General features: G+C 39.5%; 1 protein-coding gene across 3 annotated transcripts in view; it reads left to right on the forward strand.

Moving 5' to 3' along the window:
* LOC140741842 (receptor-type tyrosine-protein phosphatase gamma-like) overlaps nt 1-27,468 on the forward strand; it is a 648,055-nt gene that overhangs the window by 272,642 nt on the left and 347,945 nt on the right. For all 3 annotated transcript variants that reach the window (XM_073072297.1, XM_073072296.1, XM_073072295.1), the window contains exon 4: nt 3,845-3,993. In XM_073072297.1, coding sequence (XP_072928398.1) covers nt 3,845-3,993 — 149 coding nt within the window. The remainder of the gene's footprint in view (nt 1-3,844; nt 3,994-27,468) is intronic.

Genomic DNA, 27,468 nt, shown 5'->3' on the forward strand with positions numbered 1-27,468 from the left:
TTCACTATTGAAGACACTAGCAGTGTGATAGAAGTTTTAGAGTGGCAAGGAGCGAGTGAAGTTTCCTATAGCAAGAAGAAAATGTTTGGGAAGCTAGAAAGTCTGAAGGTAGATAAGTCACCAGGACCAGATGGTGTACACCCCAGTGTTCAGAAAGAGGTGGCTGAAGAGATTGTGGAGGCATTAATATTAATCTTTCAAGAAGCACTAGATTCTGCAATAGTTCCAAAGACTGAAAAATTGCAGATGTCACTCCACTCTTCAAGAAGAGAGAGAGGCAGAAGAAAGGAAATTATAGGCCAGTTAGTCTGGCCCCAGTGATTAGGAAGATGTTGGAGCCAATTATGAAGGATGATGTCTCAGGGTACTTGGAGGCACATGATAAAACAGGCAGTTGTCAGTATGGTTTCCTCAAGGGAAAATCATGCCTGACAAATCTGTTAGAAGTTTTTGAAGAAATAACAAGCAGAATAGACAAAGGAGAATCAGTTGATGTTGTGTACTTAGACTTTCAGAAGGCCTTTGACAAGGTGCCACACATGAGACTGCTTAGCAAGTTAAGAGCCCGTGGTATTAAAGGAAAAATAGTAGCATGTATAAAGAAGTGACTGATTGGCAGGAGGAAAAGAGTGGGAATAAAGGGAGTCTTTTCTGGTTGGCTGCCGGTGACTGGCAGTGTTCCACAGGAGTCTGTGTTGGGACTGCTTTTTATGGTTTATGTCAATGACTTGGGTGATGGAATTTATGGCTTTGTTACAAAGTTTGTGGATGATATGAAGATAGGTAGAGGGACAAGTAATTTTGAGGAAGTAGAGGGCAACAGAAGAATCTAGATTAGAAAAATGGACAAAGAAGTGGCAGATGGAATGTAGTGTCGGGAAGTGTATGGTTATGCGCTTTGCTAGAAAAGATAAAGCGGTAGATTATTTTCCACAGGGAGAGAAAAATTCAGAAGTCTGAAGTGCACAGGCTGTTGGGAGTCCTTGTGCAGGATTCCCTAAATGTTAATTTACAGGTTGAGTCTGTGATAAGGAAGGCAAATGTGATGTTAGCATTCATTCATTTCAACAGGATTAGAATATAAAAACAAGGGTGTAATGTTGAGGCTTTATAAAGTACTGGTGAGCTCTCACTTGGAGTATTGTGAGCACTTTTGGACCCCTTATCTAAGAAAGGATGTGCTGACACTGGAGAGAGTTCAAAAGAGTTTCATGGAAATGATTCCAGGTGTGATTGGCGTGTCATATGAAGAGTGTTTGATGTCTGTAGGCCTGTTATCACTAGAATTCAGGAAAAAATGAGGGGTGACCTCATTGAAACATATTGAATGGTGAAAAGTCTTGATAGAGTGGATATGAAGAGGATGTTTTCAATGGTGGAAGATTCTAGGACCAGGAGACACAGCCTCAGAATAGAGCAGTGTCCTTTTAAAACAGAGAAGAAGAGATATTTCTTTAGGCAGAGGGTGGTAAATCTGTGGATTTCTTTGCCACAGGCAGCTGTGGAGGCCAAGGTTTTATAAATATTTCAGGCAGAGGTTGATACATTCTTGATTGGTCACCACATGAAGGGACACAGAGAGAAAGCATGAGATTGGAGCTGAAAGAAATAATGGGGCAGCTATGACAAAATGGCAGAGAAGACCCAATGGGCCAAATAGCCTCATTCTGCTCCTATATCTTATGGTATATACAGAAGGATTTAGTATTTCAAATCCATAACTCACTAAAAGTGGTCATGGATATTGATCATGTGGTAATGTAGGCATATGTCATGCATGCTTTCATTGGATGGACCATTAAGAATACAAGTACAGAAGTTATGTTGCAGCAATGTCAAACTTTGGTTAGGCAATACGTGGAGTTTTATGTATTCTTGCAGTCACTCCATTACAGGAAGGATGGGGATGGTTTGTGAGGGGTACAGAAGAGACTTGCAGGGTGTTGCCTTAATTAGAAGGTATCAGCTATAAGGTGAGGTTGGACAAACTTGGCAAACACGAGGAAATCTGCAGATGCTGGAAATTCAAGCAACACACACAAAATGCTGGTGGAACGCAGCAGGCCAGGCAGCATCTATAGAGAGAAGCGCAGTTGACATTTTGGGCTGTCTGGGCCTTATATTCCATCTGGGTAGCCTCCAACCTGATGGTATGAACATTGATTTCTCTAACTTCTGTTAATGCCCCTCCTCCCCTTCTCACCCCACCCCTTATTTATTTATTCTCTCCCCCCCCCTTTTTTTCTCTCTCTTTGTCTCTCTGTCCCTCTCACAATCACTCCTTGCATGCTCTCCATCTTACTCTGGTGCTCCCCTCCCCCCTTCTTTCCCCCTAGACCATCCCATGATCCTCTCCCTTCTCCAGCTCTGCATACCTTTTGCCAATCAACTTTCCAGCTCTTAGCTTCATCCCTTCCCATCCTGTCTTCTCCTATCATTTTGGATCTCCCCCTCCCACTTTCAAATCTCTTACCATATCTTCTTTCAGTTAGTCCTGACAAAGGATCTCAGCCTGAAACATCGACTGTACTTCTTCCTATAAAAGCTGCCTGGCCTGCTGTGTTCCACCGGCAGTTTGTGTGTGTTGCTTGAATTTCCAGCATCTGCAGATTTCCTCGTGTTTGCGTAGAGAATAATCTAACTAGCTTGGAGGAAGTAATGAAAAATCTTCCCCATCACAATGAGAAATTGGATTATTGAGCTGAACGAATGCATCTTGGTCCAAATCTATGTGTTGATGGACTGAAACTTGTTACAGAGAAGAATGATGTTTTCATGAATTCCAAACATCATGGAAAGTTGCAAAGCCTTGTTATTTTCTGGGATTGATTCAATAATATTCTGGATTACAATGGCACTAAATTGCACTGAATTGTTAACAAGTGCAAGAAATGTAATTAAACTGATGTGTAAAGGAATGATACAATATTTTGAAATGCATTTCAGTGCTTCATGTTAATGGTATGAACACTATCACCATTCATGTTCATGGGCTAGAAAAGCCTACATTTACTTTATGTAAATGTAGCTATTTTCATATTGAGTAAGAAACACAATTATCTTCAATGGGTTAAATTACATTTTCTGTCTAGTTGGATTAACAATGAAGATGTCAAAAGAAATTACATACTGTCATTCAAACCAACATTTCAGCTGTTGCTTTGCTGAAGTAAGATATCCAATCAAATTTTCCTGGTTGCTCTATATATATTTTGTAATTATTTAAGAAAAAGCTGCAGATCAGAAAATGATGAGAACTGAAGAAGAATGTTTAATCGGCTCTCCTGATCGCAAGATGCATTTTGAGAAATTTGAAGCACGTGCTCAGCAACATTCTCCAAGTTCAACAGTCTTCAGAGCAGAACTATTACATTCAGTTGCAGCTTGTCAGGGAAAGGACTAGCTTTCAAGCAACAACTTCAGCTAACTCAGTCAAAGGATTATCAGTTAAATTAGTAAATGAATTTATTGTGCTATTGAAAAAAGTGTGCAGCTATTTTAACATTTTGTTTAAAATCTAAATGTGGTTGTTTAGTTTTATTTTGTTTACTCTTTCAGGATCTGGGCATGTCTAGGACTTATTGACCATCCCTAGTCACCTTTAAGAAGGGGAATGTAGTTCTAGAGCATGATTGGGGAGGAAATTCCACAGTTTTAAATTATAGTCTGCCCTGGAATATCTGGTCACATCTAATTTGAAAACGGTTGATGAAACATGCAAGGTCATAGAAAGTGTTGAGAGATTTTGTGAGGAGATTTTGTGTATGAGAGAGATTTTTAAAATGTTGTTTTGAATTCAAGCCAATGTGTGTTAACAACATTTTATCATCCTGCTATCTTTCAGTTGCTGTGCTGCTGAAGGATGATTATTTTGTTAGCGGAGCTGACCTTCCAACCAGACTTAAAGCAGAAAAACTGGAATTTCACTGGGGTCAGAATTGGAGTTCTCCAGGTTCAGAACACAGCCTGAATGGAAAGAGATATCCTATTGAGGTGAGAAAAGTGAGAACTGGATGCAACAGAATTTCACCTGATTATAAATGTGTCCTTATGATTGAAGAGTTGATTTTTTGTGGATTAATTGGACCTGGATTTCAAACACAGAGTCAGAATCAGGTTTATTATTACTGTCTTATATGACATTTTTTTGTTTTGTGGCAGCAGTATGGTGCAAAAACATAAAACTACTATAAATTGCAAAATAAATAGTGCAAAAGAAAAGGGTTAATGGGTTTATGGGCCACTCAATGATGATGGAGGGAAAGAAGCTGCTTTTGTGTTTGACGGGTAATAAAATCTCTTAAAGATGTTGCTATTAGCATGTTGCTTTTTGAGATGGCCACTGATGGGGAAGAAGAGCAACCCACTATTTCCAATGCAATTCATAAGACTGATTACAGTGCATAAAGCATAACTTGTATATGTTACTTATTGACTTGAGCCACTTGTTGGTGAGAAATAGTTGAAGGAAATATTAAAGTTCAAAATAAACTTTTTTATCAGAGTACATATATATCACTGCATACAACCCTGAGGTTTTTTTTGGGAATACTTAGTAAATCTATAAAACAGTAACAGTAAACTGTAAACATCAGAAACTGTAAACTAACTGTGCAAATGCAGATATAAGTAAATAGCAATAAATAATGAGCATGAAATAACAATATAACAGAGTCCTTAAATGAGTGTGTCTGTCCCCTTTTGGTCAAGAACCTGATGGCTGAATTAACCATATAACCATATAACCATATAACAATCACAGCACGGAAACAGGCCATTCCGGCCCTCCTAGTCCGTGCCGAACTCTTAATCTCACCTAGTCCCACCTACCCGCACTCAGCCCATAACCCTCCACTCCTTTCCTATCCATATACCTATCCAATTTTACCTTAAATGACACAACTGATCTGGCCTCTACTACTTCTACAGGAAGCTCATTCCACACAGCTATCACTCTCTGAGTAAAGAAATACCCCCTCGTGTTTCCCTTAAACTTTTGCCCCCTAACTCTCAAATCATGTCCTCTCGTTTGAATCTCCCCTACTCTCAATGGAAACAGCCTATTCACGTCAACTCTATCTATCCCTCTCAACATTTTAAATACCTCGATCAAATCCCCCCTCAACCTTCTACGCTCCAATGAATAGAGACCTAACTTGTTCAACCTTTCTCTGTAACTTAAGTGCTGAAACCCTGGTAGTAAATTGTAGTAAATGTTCTTAAACCTAGTGGTGTGAGTCCTGAGGCTCTTGTACCTTCTACCTGATGGCAGCAGCGAGGAAAGATTATGGCCTGGGTGGTGAGGATCTTTGATGACGGATGCTGCTTTTCTACAGCAATATTTTATGCAGATGTGCTCAATGGTTGTGAAGGTATCCACCACCTTTTGGAGGATTTTCCACTCAAAGGCATTGGTGTTCCCAAACCGGGCCATAATGGGGCCAATCAGCACACTTTCCACCACTCATCTATAGAAGTTTGTGAAGGTTTTCAATGACATGCCAAACCTTCACAGACTCCTGAGGAAATAGAGGTGCTACTGTGCTTTCTTTGCAATAATGTTTATATGATGGATCCAGGGCAAGCCCTCTGAGATAGTGACACCTAGGAATTTAAAGTTACTGACTCTCTCCACCTCAGATCCTCCGATGATTACTGGCTCATAGATCTCAGGTCTCCCTCTTCTGAAGTCTACAATCAGATCATTTGTCTTATTGACATTGAGTGAGAGGATGTTGTTATTGCACCACTCAGGAAAGTTTTCGGTCTCCCTCCTGTAAAGCAAGTAAAGCAAGGGCTAAGTATACATCCCTGCAGTGCGCCTGTGTTGATGGAGATTGTGGAGGAGATGTTGTTGCCAATCCAAAATGATGGGGGTTTAGAAGTGAGGAAACTCAGAATTCAACTGTGCAAGGGGGTATTGTACATTTCAGAATAATATTTGAAAAACTATCAAGAAAAATTAAGTTTGTATGTAAGGCATTTTAGTGTGATAAATTTGTAAACACGTTGCTAATTTTGCTTCTCCACTTAAAGATTGAGTACAACCTTTGAACAACACTGGACTGGTCCTTCAACCCACGATGTTGTACTGACCTTTTAAACCTACACCAGGATCAATCTAACCCTTCCCTCACTCCTAGTCCTCCATTTACCTTTTATCCCTGTGCCTATTCAAGAGTCCCTTAAATATCTCTAATGTGTCTGCCCCTACCATCATCCCCAGCAGCGTTTTCCATGCACTTAGCACTTTCTGTGTTTTAAAAAAAATATATGCTGCCTTGGACTTCATCCTTCCTATACTTTATTCTAATCACTTTAAAAGTATGTCTTCTCATATTGCCAATCTGGGAAGAAAGCACTGACTGCCCACTCATCTATGCCTCTTATCATCTTGTACACCTCTGTCATGTCGCCTCTCATCCTCCATCTCTCCAAAGAGAAAAGCCCTCGCTTGCTCAATCTTTCCTCATAGGATGTTCTTTGAATCTCCTTTGCACCATTACTAAAGCTTCCACACTCTTCCTGTAATGAGGTGACCATTACAGGAAGTGAACACAATATTCTAATGGTGCTCCAACCAGAGTGTTATAAAGCTGTAACATTACTAAGAGGCTCTTGAACTCCCCTGAACTAATGAATGCTGACACACAATATGCCTTCTTAACCACCCTATCCTTGAGGGATCTGTTGATTTGGACCCAAGATCCCTGCTCGTCCACACTGCCAGAAATCCTGCCATTAATCTTGTTACACTGCCTTCAAGTTCGACTTTCAAGAAGTGAATCACTTCCCACTTCTCTGGATCAAACTCCATCTGTCACTTCTCAGTGCAATTTTGCATCCTATCCTATTAGTGACCCATTATAAACTACAACCTACTACACTACTCACAACACCACAAAATCTTCATGTCACCTGCAAACTAGCCACTGTTCAACCTTTAGCATTCATTTCGTGAGGGCTAGAATTTAAGAACAAGGATGTAATGTTGAGGCTTTATAACGCATTGGTCACACTGCATTGGAGTATTGAGTATCGGAGTGTTATCTAAAACAAGATGTACTGCCATTGCAGGTTCACAAGAATGACTCCAAGATTGAAAACTTTAACATATGAGAAGTGTTTTTGATGGCTCTTGGCCTATACTCACTGGAGTTCATTGAAACCTGTTGAATATTGAAAGGCCTAGATAGAGTGGTGAAGGAGAGGATGTTTCCTCGAGTGGATGAAACTAAGATCAGAGGGCACAGCCTCACAATAGAGGAATGTCCATTAAGAGTAGAGATGAGGAGGTTTCTTTACCATTGTACCATTTCTTTAGCCAGAGGATGGTGAATATGTGGAATTCTTTGCCAAGCATGGCTGTGGAAGCCACATCATTGACTATACTTAAAATGGAAGTTGATAACCTTTGACACCATGACTAATCAAGAACTTATGGGAAGAAGACAGGAGAAAAGAGTTGAGAGGGATAATAAATCAGCCATGATGGAATGGTGGAATAGACTCGATGAGCCAAATGGCCTAATTCTGCTGTATCTTATGGTCTTAACCTTTAGGGAATCCTACACTAGGACTCCCTAGTCCCTTTGCATTTGTGATTTTACTACAAGAGTTAACTTTTTACTTAACATACTGAGCAGCATATGACAGTTCATTGGTTTCTGTTCTGCTGAATAACTATTTGCTTCTTAGGCCTGAGTACAGATGCATCTTTGGCTGGGTTATAGAGAATGGCTTTTTTTCATTGACATTTAAGAAGACAGTTACATTTTCCTTCATTCGCTTCCATTTGGGTTTCCTGCAATGATAAGTCATTTTCCAAGTGAATAGGTAGGCAATCTTTTGTGAATCCAACCATCTAGGTGTATAACAAGCTAGTATCAGATAACGAGGCTGGTCCATGGTTTCGTTCACTAAATATGTTCAATCTCGCCAGTGTGGAAATGAAAACACAGAAACTAAATTGGCATTTTTTCTGTGGCACCTACTGTTCAAAGGTACTGTGAAGCTTGTGTGTGTTACTTTGGATTTCCAGCATCTGCAGTAATTCTCCTGTTTATGTTAGAGTTGCAGTTGAGGCTAGAGAACATGATTTGATTTGCACCTAAGATTGACAGTATCATGTGATGCTTGACTTTATGCACTGTGGACACTGATCTTGTTTCAATTTATTAAGATTTGTAAGAATAGTTCAATTTAGTATCAGGGAATTTATACAGGTACAACCTGAAATTCTCACTCTTCGCAGACGTCCACGGAACAGAAATCCAAAGAATGAATGAGAGAAAATCAGAACCTCAAACTCCAGTCCCCCTCCCACACATAAGCAGCAGCAAAAGCTTAAACCCTCCCCTCACTTGCTCTAGCAAAAGCATCAACCTCCTCCCCCAATGCAAGCAATATCAAAGCCCCCAAAGAGACCATGATCTAGAGTCCATCAAAAAGCTACTGTCCATCCCAGCACTCCTGACATCTCAAACAGGCTCTCTCTCACCACTGAGAGAGAGCGATATCGCTCCTGCAGCGAACAAGAACAAGAGACTAGCAGTTTGCTGTTTCAGTGTTACAATCTGCCCCATCGCTTGTCCAAGTCCCCCGACTTGAGGACCGATGGGCTGTCGGTCACCTTCAAAAGAGAGAGCGAGGGATCGCTCAAGTGCAGGGACTCCTTCCGACCACAGCGCACACTGCCTGCTGCCTCAATGTTTCAGTCTTCTGTGACTCCTCATTTGGTGACATCAGTGAGGAACGAGCTCATCCATGAAGGTGCACGTGTTCCAGGCCGCATCTGGAGTTATCAAAACGGCAGGCCAAACAGCGAGTCCAAGAATGAAAACACACTGCCCATGGAGAACCATAGTTTAGTTTAGGACGAAACTGTAGATCATGGACACCAATAGAACCCCAGTGACCTTGAAAAGAAGGGAGAGAGAGAGAGAGAGACACGGACAAACTGGAAGAAGTCACCTGGGTCTGCAAAATCTCTGGTGTCATCTTTTCTGGCTCCTCCCACCTCCCATGTGGGAATTACCAAGTGATATACCATCAGGTTTTCCAGTAGACATTCTCAACAAACTCCATTATACATAATTTTTTTTTTAACATTTTATTCAGTAAAAACATGTATTTACATCTGGGCATTGAAACCACAAAACTATTTGGCTTAAAGGTTGTCCCTGTGAAGCTAAAAACGAATTCACCATTGACTTTCTTAGCTGATACACAGGTGGGATCACATGGGGGGAAAAAACCAAAAAAATGCACGTTGAGGACATGCTCTTATAAAACAGCTTTATTTGAGCATATACTAAACGTTATAAATATCACTTTCTGAGTTATATTTGAGATGACACTTTTTTTGTTCTAATAGTTGTTCCAGAATTGTAAATTTATTGGAATGATTGTCATTTTTGTTGAACATAGCACAGTAGTCCCATCATGAACTCAGTATCCCTATACCCAATTCCAACTCCCTCTCCTCACTCAGGTAATTGCAAAAGCTATTTGTATGCGTTTATATAGAATTGTGCAAGAGGTAAATTATGCCTCTTTTCAGCAAACGCACTGCATGCAGTTCCCATTATTGTTACTTTAGCTGTCACAGGAATTTTGTTCATCAGCATTCTCCCTATCTTAGTGTGATTCCCGATTCATGCTTATCTTGAGAAACATAGACGATTAAGAAACATAGAAAAACTACATCACAATACAGGCCCTTTGGCTCACAAAGCTGTGCCAAACATGGCCTTACCTTAGAAATTACCTAGGGTTACCCATAGCCCTTTATTTTTCTGAGCTCCATGTACCTGTCCAGGAGTCTCTTAAAAAAACATATTGAATCCACCTCCACCACTGTTGCCGGCAGCCCATTCCATGCACTCAGCACTCTCTGCGTAAAAAACTTACCCTGACTTCTCCTTTGTACCTACTTCCAAGCGCCTTAAAACTGTATCCTCTCACTCTGGCCACTTCAGCCCTGGGAAAAAACCCCTGGCTATCCACACGATCAATGCCTTTCATCATCTTATACACCTCTATCAGGTCACCTCTCATCCTCTGTCACTCCAAGGAGAAAAGGCCGAGTTCACTCAACCTATTCTCATAAGGCATGCTCCGCAATCCGGGCAACATCTTTGTAAATCTCCTCTGCACCCTTTCTATGGTTTCCACATTCTTCCTATGGTGAGGTGACCAGAATTGAGCAGTACTCCAAGTGGGGTCTGACCAGGGTCCTAGATAGCCTCAACATTACCTCTTGGCTCCTAAACTCAGTTCCACGTTTGATGAAGGCCAATACACCATATGCTTTCTTAACCACAGAGTCAACCTGCACAGCAGCTTTGAGTGTCCTATGGACTCAGACCCCAAGATTCCACTGATCCTTCACACTGCCAAGAGTCTTACCATTATTGAGGTGTTATTGGAAACATTGTGACATCATAAAATGCAATTTTCAATGGAGGGACATAGATGACATACCAGCTGCTAGCTTCTTATGTCAACTCACAACAACTCTGTTTTCTTTGGTAATAGAAATGATCAATATGAAATGATTTGTTTACCTGCAGTGTATCATTATTATCAAGACAGGAGTAATTTGAGACCCACCATCAATCTGTTCATTTTATTTCCCCAACTGTTATCTTTCTACTTTTAAAACCTGAAATACTGTGTAAAGTATGTTAGAAGCATTGTTTTTAGAAACATAGAAAACCTACAGCACAATACAGGCTCTTCGGCCCACAAAGTTGTGCCGAACATGTCCCTACCTTAGACATTACTAGGGTTACCCATAGCCCTCTATTTTGCTAAGCTCCATGTACCTACCTAAAAGTCTCTTCAAAGACTTTATCATATCCGCCTCCACCACCATTACCGGCAGCCCATTCCACACATTCACCGTTCTCTGCGTAAAGAACTTACCCCTGACATCTCCTCTGTACCTATTCCTGTGCCCTCTTGTGGTAGCCATTTCAGACTTGGTAAAAAGCCCCTGGCTATCCACACGATCAATGCCTCTCATCATCTTATACACCTCTATCAGGTCACCTCTCACCCTCCGTTGCTCCAAGGAGAGAAGGCCAAGTTCACTCAATCTGTTTTCATAAGACACGCTCCCCAATCCAGGCAACATCCTTGTAAATCTCCTCTGCACCCTTTCTATGGTTTCCACTCTCTGCACCCTTTCTATGGTATAATTTAAATGTTTTTACTTACATTTTAAAAATTTGAATGAAGATTTAGCTTATGATTATGCTCTAAGAAAATAATAAGTAACACAAAACCAAAAACTGGAAATCTGAAATGAAGGGGTAAATACTGAAAATGTTCAACAGGACACACAGAAGGTAACAAATGCAACATTTCACGTTGGTGACCATTTTGATAAATGCAAGAAATTAAATAACAGTTAAGCAATTTCAAAGGCAAAGTAGAGATCAACAATAGTCTAAGATCAATGCAGAAGAGATGGCTATAACTATGAGTTACAAATATAAATGACAAAATATGATGGGGATATGCTATCTACTAAACTTCAATGCTGAAGTGTTAAGGCCAAGGACAGGATTTGTGATCAGTGCTTGAACACATGTCTGACTGATTCAAAAACAGAAAGACTGGAAGAAGTCAGGTAGACAAACATATCTGAGGAAAGAGAAGTCAGTTAACATTTCGTGTTCAGATCTTAGTGATTATTGTCCTCTTGCGGTCCAGAGATGAGCACATGTGACGGAAGCCTTCACGTTGATGAGTTCAGGCAAAGAGGATGAACCTCCAGTTTACTGTAAAAATTGTTATGAAATCTACTGATGATCAGGAACTTGTCAGAATTACTCAAAACAAAGTAATAACTTCAGATAATATAAAATAAATAACCTAAAACATTTAAATAATCAAATACATTTAAATTCATTTGACCAATTCAAAAGATTTTTATTAAATACGAACTATTTTAGTCCTTCGTGTCTCTTTTTCTTTATTGAAGTTAATGACGAAACACTCCACATTCCACCTACGTCCTGATGTAGGAAAATTGTGTGATAATTTTCAAGGTGAGGATTCAACCTTTAGAGCCCTTTTGGAGTCGCAACCACAAAAAGCTGACCCCACCCCCCCAACAATCCCCTCCCCTCCTAATAATCAAACAGTGATCCATAAGATTATGACAATTTCATTAGGACATTTTGCCAGTTCAGCAAATAAAATATTGCCATTTTCCAAATGCAGTGCATATTATTACCTCATCAATTTGTTATACGGGAGGCAAGTTGGATTACTTTGCCTGAATATTTCTTGGCTCAGATCCACTATTTATATTTGTCACTCATAGCCATCCCTTTCCCAAGCGTATGTGCTGTGGATGCAGAGTGCCTGTTTTGCCAGCCTAAAGCAAACCGATGTCCAGCAGTGAGTCCTAATCTGAAGCTGCACCTAAGTCAAAGTAACTGAGAAGCTTTGATGGCCTGTCAGAAGTTTACAAAGTTACAGAGCCTTTTAAATATTTGAAGCATTTAGAAATAGTTATAAACTGCAAAATAAAGAAATTCATTTTTGTTAATAAATAAAAGATGAATAACCTAGCAATAAACATACTTTAAATATAAAATGCCTTAAAACATTGTCAGATTGTAAAGTTAAAATACCTTTAATAAAACTGTTAAACAGTGCACAGATGATTAAAAGATGAATCTACTGGTTTACTTTCTCTGTGTCAGTGGTGGGAAATCCCAGGAAGATGAAGCTCTGCCACCAGCAATCTGGCAGAAGAGCAAAAATGTACAGCATCAACTAATATTCAGTATATTTGAGACTTCCATATTTGCCTACATATGTATGGCTACCGTGTACCTACTGGCATTTAAATAGATGAACACCTGTGATTTTTTTTGGCCCACCATTAATCACCAGCAGTATCTGGGCCAACACTTTTATTTTCTGTGCCTCTGTTAAAGGATCCCTTATTATCTTTGAATCATTTTCTCAACCTGTCCTCCTACTTTCAAAGATTTATATGAATATGCTTAAGGTGTCTTCGTTCTTACATCCAATTTGCAGTTGTACCCTTCATATTATGTGGTTTCTGTGTATTCTGTCTACCAAGCTATATTCATGCTTATTTCTCTTATTTAACCTTTATCTAACATACGTCTGTGAATTTCAATGTCTTATCTAAAGTATCTTCTGTCTATTAAAAAAGACACTTTAAATACTTTCAATTTGTAGTTTTCATTTTTAACTCCAGCAATATGAAATAAATCTAAAATCAAAAAAAAAACATCTGCAGATTCTTGACGCCTGAAATAAAAGTCGAAAATAAGAGAGATATTTAGCCATTTGTGGAGATAGAAACAGTTTACCCGAAATATTAACTGTTTCTCTCCAAAACTGAAATCTGAACCTGCTGAGTTTCCATGATATTGATAAGTATTGCTTTTAGTTTTGAACTTTTGTTTCTTGGTCAAGCTGCAGGAAAAATAAATTAATTGATATTCTTGATTTTATGCCAGTCATCTGAATTAAACCAAAAAAAGGAAAATTGCATTGACCTGGTGCTTGCTTGTCACCAGTTATCTACAAGCAAGGATACATGTAATTGTGTTTAGTACTAATAGTTTTACTAATCTTAGATAATAGTCCCATGAAGACAATATTCTGTCCTTGAAACACTGCTTATAAGTGCCTGAAGTTTGTTTCACCAATGAGATATATCTGTCAGAATGTATACTACAGTGATGTGGACACAGTTGGCATTTTTTTCATCTGTTTATTTTCTACATGATTGTTAACTGCTTTCCTTTGACACTTTGATTGGCAGCAATGTGTAATGTTTCTTCTGTTGGGCACTCATCAGTACCCAACTCTGTTACCCACAGGGTAACAGAGCTTGTTTTTTGTGTTCTTCAATTTGAGCAGATATGAGAGTGAAAAATTGACTGGAAAATCAGTGCTGGCGGAAGCCTTGATTTGAGCAGCTTCTTCAATCCATCTAATATGTCAAACATTCCAGGAAAAATCAATTGAACCCAGCTTTGCAGTTGTGTATTTAGCATCACTGAGAGTAACCTACAGCTTGATTTGACAGCCACGCTTATACCTCACTTCAAACATTTAATTTCTAGCTGCACTAAAACTTCGAATGTCTAAGAATTTTGAGCCACATTATCCTTAAATGCTGAGGACAAACAAATGCAGTTGTCTGTGATATGTGAAAGCAGGCTTATATTGTCAGTTCTCAACTGCAGCCCTGAAGGTAAACCTGGCTAAAATCTCAGATCATCAAAGTGTGAATGCTATGAAGTAATACGGCCATGAGACATAGGAGCAAAATTAGACCATTCAGTCCATCAAGTCTGTTCCACCATTTGATCGTGGCTAATTTATTTTCCCTCTCAACCCCATTCTCCTGCATCCTCCCCATAACCTTTGACACCATTACTAATCAAAGTTCAAAGTAAATTTTAATAAAGGACCTATATGTCACCATATACAACTCTGAGAGTACAAGAAACGCAGTAGAATCAATGAAAGACAGCACCCACCAGGGAATTCAACAAGCTGTGCAAGTAGAAAAAGAAAGGGTTAAAAAGAAATAATAATAATAATAATAATAATAATAATAATAATAATAATAAATATCAAGAACATGAGATGAAGAGCCCATGAAAGAGAGTCCAGTTGAGTGGGAATGGTTCAGTGATGGGGTGAATGAAGTTGAGTGAAGTTATCCCCTCTGGTTCAAGAGCCTGATCTTGAGGGATGTTAGCTGTTTCTAAATCTGATAGTACAGGTCCTGAGTGTTCTGTACCCTCTTCATGATGGCAGCAGTGAGAAGAGAGCTTGGCTTGGATGGTGGAGGTGCTTGATGATAGATGCTGCTTTCCTGCACCCCATGTAAATGTGCTCAGTAGTGTAGAGACTTTACCCTTGATGGACTGGGCCATATCCACTACCTTTTCTGGGCATTGGTGTTTCCGTGATGCAACCAGATAGTATACTCTCCACCACACGTATATAGAGGTTTGTCAGAGTTTTAGATGATATGCCGAATCTTCTCAAACTTCTGAGAAAATAGAGATGCTGCCGTGCTTTCTTTATAATGGTGCTTATGTGCTGGGCCCTGCTCCTCTGATCCCACAATGAGGACGAGCTGATGGACCTCCAGTTTCCTCCTCTTGACATCAATAATCAAAGACCTATCCACCTCTGTTTTAACTATGCTCACTAATTTGGACTCCACAGTCATCTGTGGCAATGAATTCCACAAATTCATCATCCCCTCGAGTGGAGCCATCAGACACTTCACATATGTTAACCCTTTCATTCCCATGATCACTCTCATGAACTTCCTTTGGGCCATCTACAATGTCAGAATATCCTTTCATAGATATGGGACTCAAAATTGCACACAATACTCCAAATGTGGTGTGACCGATACCTTATGAAGCCTCAGCAATATATCCTTAAATTTATATTCTAGTCTGCTCAAAATGAATGCTAAGATTTAATTTGCTTTCCTTACTATTGTAAGTTCCAGATTTGATCAGGGAAATTAAGGTAAAGAAATCCATTGGAAGCAGTAATTATAATATGATAGAATCCACCCTACAGATGGAAAGGAAGAATATAAAGTCCAATGCATCTGAAATACAAATGCATGAGAGAGGAGCTGGCCAATGTTTATTGTAAGGGGACACTAGCAGAGATGACAGCAGAACAGGAATAGCTGGTATTTCTGGGGCAATTCGGAAGCACGGGGTAGATACATCCCAAAGGTGGAGTAGTATTGTAAAGGGAAGATGAGGCAGTTGTGGCTGACAAGGGAAGTCAAAGACATCATAAAATCAAAACAAAGGGCACGTAATAGAGGAAAAATTAGTGGAAAGTTCGAGGATTGGGAAGATTTTAAAAACCAACAGAAGGCAGGTAAAACAACCATAAGGAGAGAAAAGATGAAATACAAAGGTAATCTAGCCAATAAAATAAAGAAGACACCAAAGGTTTTTTTTTCAGGTACATAAAGAGTAAAAGAGAGATAAAAGTGGGCACTGAACCACTTGAAAATGATGCTGGGGAAGTAGTAATGGAGGATAAAGAAATGGCAGACAAATTTAAGTACTTTGCATCAGTTTTCACTATGGAAGACACAAGCAGTCAGCCAGAAATTCAAGAGTGTCAGGAGCCAGAAGTGAATGTAATTGTTGTTACTAAGAAGGTGGTGCTTGGAAAACTTTTAAGTTCTGAAGGTGGATAAATCACCTGGGCCAGATGGAATACACCCCAGGGTTCTGAAAAGAATAGTTAAAAAGATTATGGAAGCATTAGTAATCATTTTTCAAGAATCACTAGATTCTCGAATGGTTCCGGAGGACTACATCTCACTCCACTTTTTAAGAAGGGAGGGAGGGAGGCAGAAGAAACGGCCAGTTAGCCTAACTTCAGTGATTGTCAAGATGTTTCTGTTCATTGTTAAGGGTGAAGTTCTCCTCAATGCTGACAGGAAGATGTTTTCAAAATTCCGAGATTTATCTGATTGTTGGACTGTAGTTTATATCGACCTTCAGTTTTCTGTGTTTTCTTTTTCATTGCCGATTGGCGGGTGGGTGTTATGTTACTTTTTATGTGATTTGGGGATTTGGGGTCTGATGTTCTTGTTGGTGTTTTTCTGTGTGGGTTATCTGTTAGTTTCTGTGTGTGAGAGAGGGGCTTGGGGGTTTGATGATGTCGGTGTTCTTTTTTGTGAGGGAGGGGGTTTTGAATGATCACAAGTAATTCCTCCACATGCTCTTCAGCTACATCTTTCAAAACCCTGGAGTGTAGTCCATCTGGTCCAGGTGACTTATCTGCCTACAGACCTTTTAGCTTCCCAAGCACCTTCTCCTTCGTAATGGCAAGTTGCACTTGCTTCTGTCCCCTAACACCAAATTTCTTGCCTTCTGCTGGTGTCTTTCAGAGAGAAGACTAACACAAAATACTTACTCAGCTTGTCTTCCATTTCTTTTGTACTTGCCTCCTGTTGGGTTTCTGTAAAGTTTCCCATTATTTTTTTATATATTTGATGCCTTCTCTTTTGCTTTTATGCTGTCTTGACTTCATTTTTCAGCTACATTTGTCACATCCTCCCTTTAGAATGCTGCTTCTTTTTTGGCATGATCCGATCCTACATATTCCAAATTACTCCCTGAAGCTTCAGCCATTGCTGTTCTGCTGTCATCCTTGCTAGTGTCTCCTTCCAATCAACTTTGGCCAGCTCCTCTCTCATGCCTCCATTATTCCCTTTGCTCTATTGTCATACTGATACATCTGATTCAACTTTTTCCTCTTAAACTGCAGGGTAAGTTTTGTCATATTACAATCACTGCCTCTAAGGGTTCTTTTACCCTAAACTCCAAAATCTAATGAATGGGTATTCATTACACAATACCCAATCCAGAATTGCATAATCCCTGGCAGATCTCCCTCCCCACACACTGTTCTAAAAAGCCAGCTCCTAGGCATTTTCCAAATTCCTACTCTTGGGATCCAGCACCAACCTGAGTTTCCCAATCTCTCTACATTGCCTTTTTTACATGCTTTTCTATCAACTATTCTAACTTCTACCCCACATCCTGGTTACTGTTTGGAGGCCTCTCAAAGTCTTTTTACCCTTGCGTTACCTTAACTCTACCTGCAATGATTCTACATCTTCTGACCATATACCACTTTTTTCTAAGGATTTGATTTGATTTTTTTATCCACACAGCCACTCCACCCATTTGCCCACCTGCTTGTTCTTTCAATAAGATATGTATCTGTGTGTATTAGGCTCCTGGCTGTAACCTGTTGCACCTGTGGGTTCAATTACAATACATTTTTCCTGTGAACAAGATAACAGTTATCATCAAGACTTGTATTTAGGTATCAAATTCAAAACAACCCAAAGTGCTTTACAACCAAATGAGGTACTACTGAAGTTGTTGCCATTGTTATAATAAGCTAATTTCCTAATGGAAGCTGCAACTAGGCTCAGTTACTGTGAGCAGATTCTGCTTTAGGTCTAGGTATAAGAAAAAAATATGGCCAGAGCATGAGGAATTGGCCTGTAAGATCAAGGTTTTCATGAAGAAAGGAAGTTTAATTTTTAGTCTACTTTATGCTGGTTATTATGACTTACAAATCCAAGGTTACAATTTTCATGATTCTTGATAAAGTTCATGTATGTTATGATTTTTTGCATGTTTTAAAATGTTCATTATGGGGCAGAGATATTTTTCTGTGGAGAAATAGGTGCCACATAAAACTTGAGATCCAAACCTAGTTTATAATGAAAAATAAGATTACACACAGAGTCACAAAACTGAGGACATATGATGAATAATTCATCATTGGCAATCATTGTGTGCATATTAAATAGAAGCTTGTGATCTTGCTTGGTTAAATGTTGCAATCTTGCCTGGCTGAGTTGAATACACAGCTGGAGACCACAAAACTTTGTTTGTGCAAGATGCTTATCTTTGATGCTTTTGGAATCTTATCAGGTCATTCTATTACTGTTCTCAAACTCAGTTCCAAGCTGTGATGGTGGTATAATCTATTTTTATAATGTCCATCAATCTGATTTCAAAAGGGTCTAAAATTACAATTTGAAAAAATATATAAATGACAGTCTTATGGCATGCACCTGACAGCTTGAATTCAGTATGCTATAAAGATGTCATATTTAAAATGAGCCATTTCACTAGTACTTAAATCAAATGCCTTTTGTAGTTGTTATAAAATTCATTACAAAATAAATTGATCAGATCAGCTGCTTATTGATGAACATGTAGGTAATGTGTAAAACTAATCAAATAGTAACAATGAAAATAAACTTAAAAACAAAGCAATTAGAAAAAGGTGGATAAGTCTACAGATGATAGAAATCTAAAGCAGCACACACAAAATGCTGGAGGAGCTCAGCAGGTCAGGCAGCAGCTGTGGAAAAGAACAAACAGTCAATGTTTCGGGCCGAGACCCTTCTTCAGGACTGAAAAGGAGGAAGATACTAGAATAAGAAAGATGGGGGGGAGGGGAAGGAGGCAAGCTAGAAAGTGATAGGTGAAGCCAGGTGTGTGGGAAAGGTAAGGGGCTGGACAAGCAGGAATCTGATATGAGAGGAGAGTGGAGCAAAGAAAAAGGGGAAGGAGGTGGAGCTCAGCAAAGTGATAGGCAGGTAGAAGAGGTAAAAGGCTGAAATTAGAAGTGGGGGGAAAGAATTTTTTTAAGGAGAAATTGATATTCATGCCATGCTATTGTTTGGCTGCTGGGAAGTTCTGCTTTTGGCAAATGGAGCAGAGGCACTTGACGAAGGGTCTCATCAATGTACAAGAGGCTGCATTGGGAGCATCAGATACAATAGACGTCCCCACCTGATTCGCAGGTGAAGTGTTGCCTCACCTGGAAGGACTTTTTGAGGCTCTGAATGAAGGAGGGGGAAGAAGTTAATGGGCAGGTTTAGCCATTAGGCTGCTTGCAGGGTGGGGTGAGATTAGTGGGGAAGGACGAAAGGACGTGGAGGGAGTGATCCCTTCGGAAAGTGGGCAGGGGTAAGATATGTTTAGTTGTAAACATATCTTTACCTCCCTTTGGAGATGGCGTAAGTTGCGACGAATGATGTGGTGAATGCAGAGGCTCAGCATTTTGTGGTAGGTGTTCTAGAATATAAAAGCAAGGATGTAATGTTGAAACTTTATAAGGCACTGGTGAGGCCTCACTTCGAGTATTGTGAGCAGTTTTGGGCCCCTTACCTTAGAAAGGATGTACTGAAACTGGAGAGGGTTCAAAGGAGGTTCACAAAAATGTTTACAGAATTGAATGGCTTGTCATATGAAGACAGTTTTGATGGTTCTGGGCCTGTATTCACTAGGATTCAGAAGATTTGTGGGGGGGGGGGGTGACGTCATTGAAACCTATCAAATGATGAAAGGTCTTGATAGAGTTCATGTGAAGAGAATGTTTCCTATGGTGGGAGAGCAAGACCAGAGGACACAGCCTCAGAATTGAGAGTGTGCTTTTAGAACGAAGATAAGGAAGAATTTCTTTAGCCAGAGAATGGTGAGTCTGTGGAATCCAAGTCTTTATGTTTAAGGCTGAGGTCAATAGATTCTTGATTGGTCAATGTGTGAAGAGATATGGGGAGAAGGCAGGAGATTGGTGCTGAGTGGAAAATTGGATCAGCCATGATGAAATGGCAGAGCAGACATGGTAGGCCAAACGGCCTAATTCTGCTCCTATGTTTAATGATTTTATGGTAAGGACAAGGAAGAGGAACTCTATCACTGTTAAGTTAGCGAGAAGATAGGATGAGTGCAAACGGATGTTCGGGAAATGGTGGAGATGCGGGGGGGGGGGCAACATCAATGGTGGAGGAAGGGAAACCCCATTCTTTGAAGAAGGAGGACACCTCTGAAGTCCTGGTAAGGAAAGCTGGCAACAGATGCGGCAAAGGCGAAGGAACTGAGAAAAGGGAATAGGATTTTTATAGGAGATAGGGTGGGAAGAGATGTGATCAGAATAAACATGAAAACTGGTAGCTTTATAAAAGATGTCAGTTGATAGTTTGTCTCCAGAGATAGAGACAGGAAGTTCAAGAAAGGGGAGGGAGGTGTCAGAAATGGGCCAAGTGAATTTAAAGGCAGGGTGGAAGTTAAAGGCAAAGTTGATTAAATTGATGAGCTCAGCATGGGTGTATGAAGCAGCGCCAATGCAATCGTTAATGCAGTGAAGGAAGAGTTCAGGAGTATTACCAGAGAAGTCTGCAAATATGGACTGTTCCACTCCAACAGAGACAGGTATATCTGGGGCCCCTGTGGGTGACTGTGACTTATCCCTCAAATCTGGAGGAAGTGGGGGGTGCCCAAGGAAAAGTTGTTGAGGGTGAGAGCCAGTTCTGCCAGACAGAGGAGGATGGTGGTGGTGAAGAATTGGTTGGTTCTTTTTTGCAGAAACAAGCGGCCATGAGGCCATCTTGAAATTGGCTACTGCTAAACAGTTAGCAAAGGAGAGAGAAAAGTAACATTGTGCACACTATCAACACACTTCCAAACATCATTATCTTTGATCAAAAACTGGAAGACATTGTGCTAAAACTATTATTGTTAGTATAGCAAAGGCATGGTCTTTTTTTTTACAAATTTTATATGCTAGTTCAGAAGTGAAAGATATATCGAGGGACAAGGCTGAGTGTGTCAGATTGGCTGGTGGCTGGTAAATGGGGCAAAATTCCAAGTATATCAGCAAAATGACTCCTGGTTTTTGAAGCAGATCAAAGAGAGACCATTGAACCTTTGCCAAGGAGGTGAGTTGGCCAAAATATTTTAAGATGATGAGAAGCTTCTGATATAATCACTTAGTGAGTTGTTCTGTGGCTGACCAGATTTAACTGAATCTTAAGCTTGATTTGATATCTCCATTGATAGTTTACTATGAGTATAAATGGAGGAGTGATGAGAACAGCTGGAGAAGAAAAATGTACCATAACCATGCTTCTTGAGAAATAATAGTGCTTTCTCCTGACTTCTGAGCTCCCTGATCATTGGAATTCACCTGGAGAACAGAGGACGTATGGCACTGCCCCTGCCCAACCACCCACAATTAAATCTAGCCCCACAGCATATGGATAAATGTACCTGGCTTATAAACAAGTCTGGAATGCTCTCTGTATGGCTTTAAGGCTGTTATGAACCCCGTAACTGGGTCACTTACCAGCAAAGATAGAGAGGTCCGTTGAAGTCTGATGGTACTATTTTTAACAGTATTTATTGATAAAAATACACAAAAATAATATCAATGCAAACATACAGATAATTACGTCGTCAATACTAAATCTAAAAGTGCGGGTATAATAATAATCAATAAGAAATAGCTCTATCGTTGTCTAGGGGATAATGTATTGTCCGATGCAAATATAAAAGTCACTTTAGTTCATTCAGGCTGCAGCTTTTGGTTGGAGTCAAGAGAGACAGATTTTTAGAACTTGCCAGCTTTTCCTTTTATGATGTCGATCCTTCCAGAGTTCTGTTGGTGGTGACCTCTTTCTTTAGCTAAGCCATCTTCCGTGGTAAGGCCCCAATCCTGGCAACGGGAAAGGACACACGTGGGCCCTCCACCGGCTGTCGCTATTAAACGCTGTCACGGGATTTCTAGCGTTTCTCCTGGTGCGTCTAAAGGGGTTGTTCCCCAGACCCTCTTTTATCCTTACTCACGGGGTCTCAGATGTCAATCAGGTGGGGATGATGCAATCCCTCAACCAGCCCCCTCTGATCATTCCCTGAGGGCTTCCATGAAGTACAGTACTCAATACACAGTTCTGTCTCCAAGAGACAATGGCCGTTATCCGTGGCTTTGTATCGCGGAGGCCAGGACACATTCCAAACGTCTCTCTCGCATTTCCTGGGTCTCCTGAGCTGAATTAATAGCGATCTTGCGATTCTCAAAAAGGAGGGGGCTACTTTGTACCCTTCGGCCCCTCAGAGTTGGGGCACAGTCGTAACAAGGCAGACTGGTCAATTAAGCTGTTTTTAGGGGCCCCAAATATGCACATGTTGATGTTTTCCCACAGCCTGCTTGCACACCCATCCAAGGATTCTCATCTGAAACCGCCCTCACCATCTTCGTCATTACCTGTGTAATTACCACTTCAAAATAATCAGGCTGTTCATCCACTTGAGCATGCATCACTTAAATCATCCTTGCTGAGTCAGTCGATGCATTGCGGTTCGCCCAACATTTCACAAAAAGACACATCCAGAATAAAGTTTTGTGGCATGAGCTAATCATATGTTCTGATATGCTTTCTTTTTGATTCATATTAGCTTTCACTTAAAAGTACATTGAATATTTCCTTCTGTAGTCCTTGTGTTTTCTATTGTTTTCATTCTTTTTCAATGTGAGTGTAGAACGTGGAACATAACAGCATAGGAACAGACCCTTTAGCCCATGATATTGTGCCAAACTATTGAAACGTAATTAAATGCCTAACTGAACTCAACCCTTCAAGCCTACACAATCTCCATATACCTCCAATCTCTGCACATTCATGTGCCTATCAAAGAGCCTCTTAAACATTTCTGTCATATTTGCTTCCACCACCAGAACCTGACAGTGCATTTTCAGTGTAAAAAATGAGCTTATCCCGCTCACCTTAAATACATGCCCTCTATTATTAGATTTTTCTTCATTGGGGAAAAAGATACTGACTGACTAGTCTACCTGGTCTTTCATATCACTCAGCTATCTCAACTAGCCTCCACCACTATATTGTTTCAAATATATTATTTAGAGCAAATAATATATATATCTTAACAAATGGCACATAACTACGTTCTAAAGAAGTCTTTCTAACCGCTCAGGAGTACCTCACTTCCAAATAAAATTCTTATTAAAATGTAATAATTATATATTGTGAGTCTTAACTTTAGAAACTAGTCATAATATTGAATTGAGCAATGCATGTTTCTTTTAATGGGCATCCGTTTCATTACCTACAACATGTGTTTTCATAAGATTAAGCACTTTTAAAATTGCTTTTTCAGGAATATATTTCCCTTTTCCCTACCCTTTCATAGACCAATGGTTCCATTTAATATACTTTATACAACCTGAAATTCTCACTCTCCACAGACATCCTCAAAACAGAACAAAACCTCCCCGAAGAATGAATGACAGAGAGAACATAAGAATCCCAAAGCCTTCTGTCCCCTCCCACTCACAAGCAGCAGCAAGCTGTATCAACTCTACCCCCCCCCCCACTCTTCTCACTTATTCTAGCATAAAGCATCAGCATTCCCATCACCCACCATGCAAGCAAAAGCTTCTTAAATGTCCACCAGCTTCTTAAATGTCAAGCTTAACAATGGAAAGGAGTTGATTACTTTACTGGGGGTTTATTACTGGCCTCCCAAAAGTCAGTGGAAGACGGAGGACCAGATACGTGGACAACTCACAGGGATATGCAATAGTAATGGAGAATTCCTTTGTGAATATAGTTCATAAAAGTGGAGGAAGTGATAATAAGAGAAAATGTCAGAGATGCTTAAGATTATTATAGAGAAGTTCATGACTAGACTGGAAGTTACATTTTTGAATTAGGGAAGACTGATTTCAATTCAATTTGGCAAAAGTAGGCTGGGAGTAGTTCTTCATAGGCTGGTCTACAGGAGAGCAGTGGGAGGCATTCAGAAATGAAATAGACACAATTCAAGGTCAGTATGTTCCTATTGGGATGAAGCTAAGGAAACCTGGATCTCAAGGGACATTGAGAGTTGGATAAAGAAAGGAAAAGCTGTCTTATTACAGATTTAGAGAACTAAAAATGGTTGAAACCCTCAAAGTATAGAACATGCAGCACTGCAGTGGAATAAAACAATTAACAAAGAACTGGCTTCAGATAGCAAGATTAAGGAAAATCACAAATCATTTCATAAGTCAAGACAAGAGAATAACCAAGGAAAATGTAGAGCATGTAACTATATGGAGCCTGCAGACAGATGTTAGGTCTTAGAAGATATTGTGGTTGAAGAATTCAGGAAGGGGATACTTGACACTTGAATATTAGAACAAATTACCATTGAAAAGAAGGAGCCATTAGAGGTCTTAGTAGGCTTAAAAGTGAATACACTCCCAGGCTGTAATGAAATGTCTCCCAAATTTATATGAAATACAAAGAGGAAGATGGCAGGAGTTGTTACGTAATTTTTCCAGCCACTTCACCCTTCTCTGGCCACAGAAGAGGCTTCAGGTAGGAGGACAGCAAATATGTTGCCATTATTGGTTTACAAAAAGGGAGCAGGGATAAGCCCTGTGCTGGCAGGTCAAATAATCTAACATCAGTTATTGGGCAAATTATTGTGGGGAAAAAAGTGCTGAGGGACAGGATTAATCTGCTCTTGAAGAGGTAGAGGTTGCTTGGGGATTCGTGTCTGATTCAGTTGATTGAACTTTTCAGGTAGGTCATTGAACTGATTTCAGTAAAGCCTTTAACGAGGCCCCTCGTGAAAGACTGATTCAAAAGATAGAAGCCAATGGGAGCAGGTTAATTTGGGAATTGGACATGAAATTAGCTCAGTGATAGAAGGGAGAAAATGATCATGCTGGTGCTGTTTTTGCAAATTGAAACTTTTGGTAAATGGCAGTTGTTAAAATGGGCAGAGAAATTACAGTGAAATTGAATTCTGAAAAATTTGAGGTATTGCATTTTGAGAGGACCTATAAGGGTAGTACTATGAATAGTCAATCCCTAGGAAATTCTAAGGAACAGAAGTATCTTGGTGTACACATTTAAGCTTCACAGCTTGAATAACCCAGGTTCAGTCCTGACCTCCAGTGTTGTTTGTGTAAAGTTCTCTCTAAGATTGTGTGGGTTTTCTCCAGATGCTGCTGTTTCCTCCCAAATTCCAAAGGCTTGCTGGTAGGTTAATTGGCTATGTAAAAAAAAACCATCATGCAGGAGAATGAGAAAAAAAATCAAGGAGTATGTGAGAGACAATTTATCGTAAGGAAATTCAGAATGATGGGAATCCTTTGTGTAACATTAATATGGTGGGAAGAATGGCCTCCTATATTGTAAGAAAATATGAGAAAGTGCATCCATACCAAGGAGGTGTTAATTTGATTTGTAGAGCAAATTGTGTGCAAGTTATTGCTTTAAAATCCAAAATGTTCATTTGGTTTATATATATATGGGTGTTCAATGTGAGTCTGTATGTAGATATATAGAAGCAATAAGACTTCAGATTTCCTTCATTCAATAAATTAAGTAATTTAATGGACAAGTACATTGCACATATTGCATGAATAAGTTTCTTTATAGTGAAGCCAAATACGAATATACTGTAAATGCACAGTAGTATTTTAAGTACAGTTAAAAAAGGAGGTAACTGAAATACTAAATCAGCTGTGATTGTAAAGGAGCTATCCTATAATTTTCATTGAGGTTATATTAAATCTTCTTTTTTCATTCACGTAAAGCTAAATTATTTGGAATGAATTATATATTTGTTTAAATTAGTATATATTTGTGTGGTTATCAGTAAACCACTTTTATGAACTTGTTAATAACTGGCAGTGACATACAAGTACTCCTCAGAGAGCTTTAGTTCACAAATTACCTTACTGCTGAGTATGTAGGTGACTTAAAGGATATAGTTTCACAGTCCAAACTGTTTTTATGTCCCTTGTCCATGTCATTTCACAGTTTCTTACATCAATTAACTGAACATAATCACACCATGGGGATTGATGGTTTGGGTGGGGATGGAGGGGGGCGGGGGAATGGGTCCACCTTGCTCCCATCTTGTGCTCAGATAGAGATATTTCATTGTGAAATCTTATAACTATTTGTTTCATAATCTGTAAGCAATAGAAATAAACTCGACACAAAAGAGGAATCATCAGCCCGAAGAGTTTTCCTGGTTTCTCTGGATCAGCTGGTTATGTGATAATAACTATGGAGCCATCAGGTTCACTGGTGAATTCACAAAGTATAAAAAAAGCCTTGGATAAAGTGCTGAACTAGTCAAGAAAAGACTAACTGCTGAGAGGCCACTGTGTTTCTCTACAAGTCCTTTGTGCATTATTGAGTCTTGACAGTTTCAAAACCATCAACAGCAGGCTAATCCCAGAGCAGTGATCAAAGCTAAGAGTGTCAAAATCTTCAATATATGTGTCTGTTGTTATCTCACTCTAGTGCTAAAAATGGTAGCATGATCTTTTCTGTTTCATCATTGGATCTTGTTGCAGCTTTCTTAAACTAATGTTTTTGATTTCAGTTTAATTTTGATGCCTTTAACTTTGAATACAGCATTTTATCAAATATTGGTACAGTATTCAGCATTAAAAATAGAATATCAATGTACTTTTTTTTTGCAACTCTCCAATTCACATTTGTATAATTAAAATAATTTGAAGGCAACTGTTCATAAGCTAATGCTGACCTTTGTTCATGGAACTGGGAGAAAAATGGGGAAAGTGTGGTCAGAAAACCAGAAACCGGATTTTCAGTTTATTCCTTTAACAAAGCAGCAAGTGGAATGGTTGGAAAAATTGATGATTGCAGATAACTGTGCCCCTGCTGCTTTGTTTAAAAGGTTTGAAGTATATCCATATGGTAATGTACTGTACATTGCCAGCCAATGTGTATCTACTTGGAATGTTAAACAGTAATGCAATAGAGGCTAATTCATGGCACTTTAATTGCTGCAATTATTAATAAATTGTAACTTCAGCATTACAATCCTACTCATCTGCAAATATTATATGTGTCTATGGACACACTCCATCCATGCTTCAGTCTATTGAATTTTCATTTTCGGATTTCAAAGTGACTTAAATTATCAGTTGGCTTGCCCTACAAATGCTATTTGGAAAACATTGAATTTCATCTCAAGAATCCTTGGTCTTTAGGAACTTTTATGCATGGGAAAATATAAAAATAAGAAATATAAAAAA

Source organism: Hemitrygon akajei, chromosome 19 (genome assembly GCF_048418815.1).
Source record: "Hemitrygon akajei chromosome 19, sHemAka1.3, whole genome shotgun sequence".
Lineage (NCBI taxonomy): Eukaryota > Metazoa > Chordata > Chondrichthyes > Myliobatiformes > Dasyatidae > Hemitrygon > Hemitrygon akajei.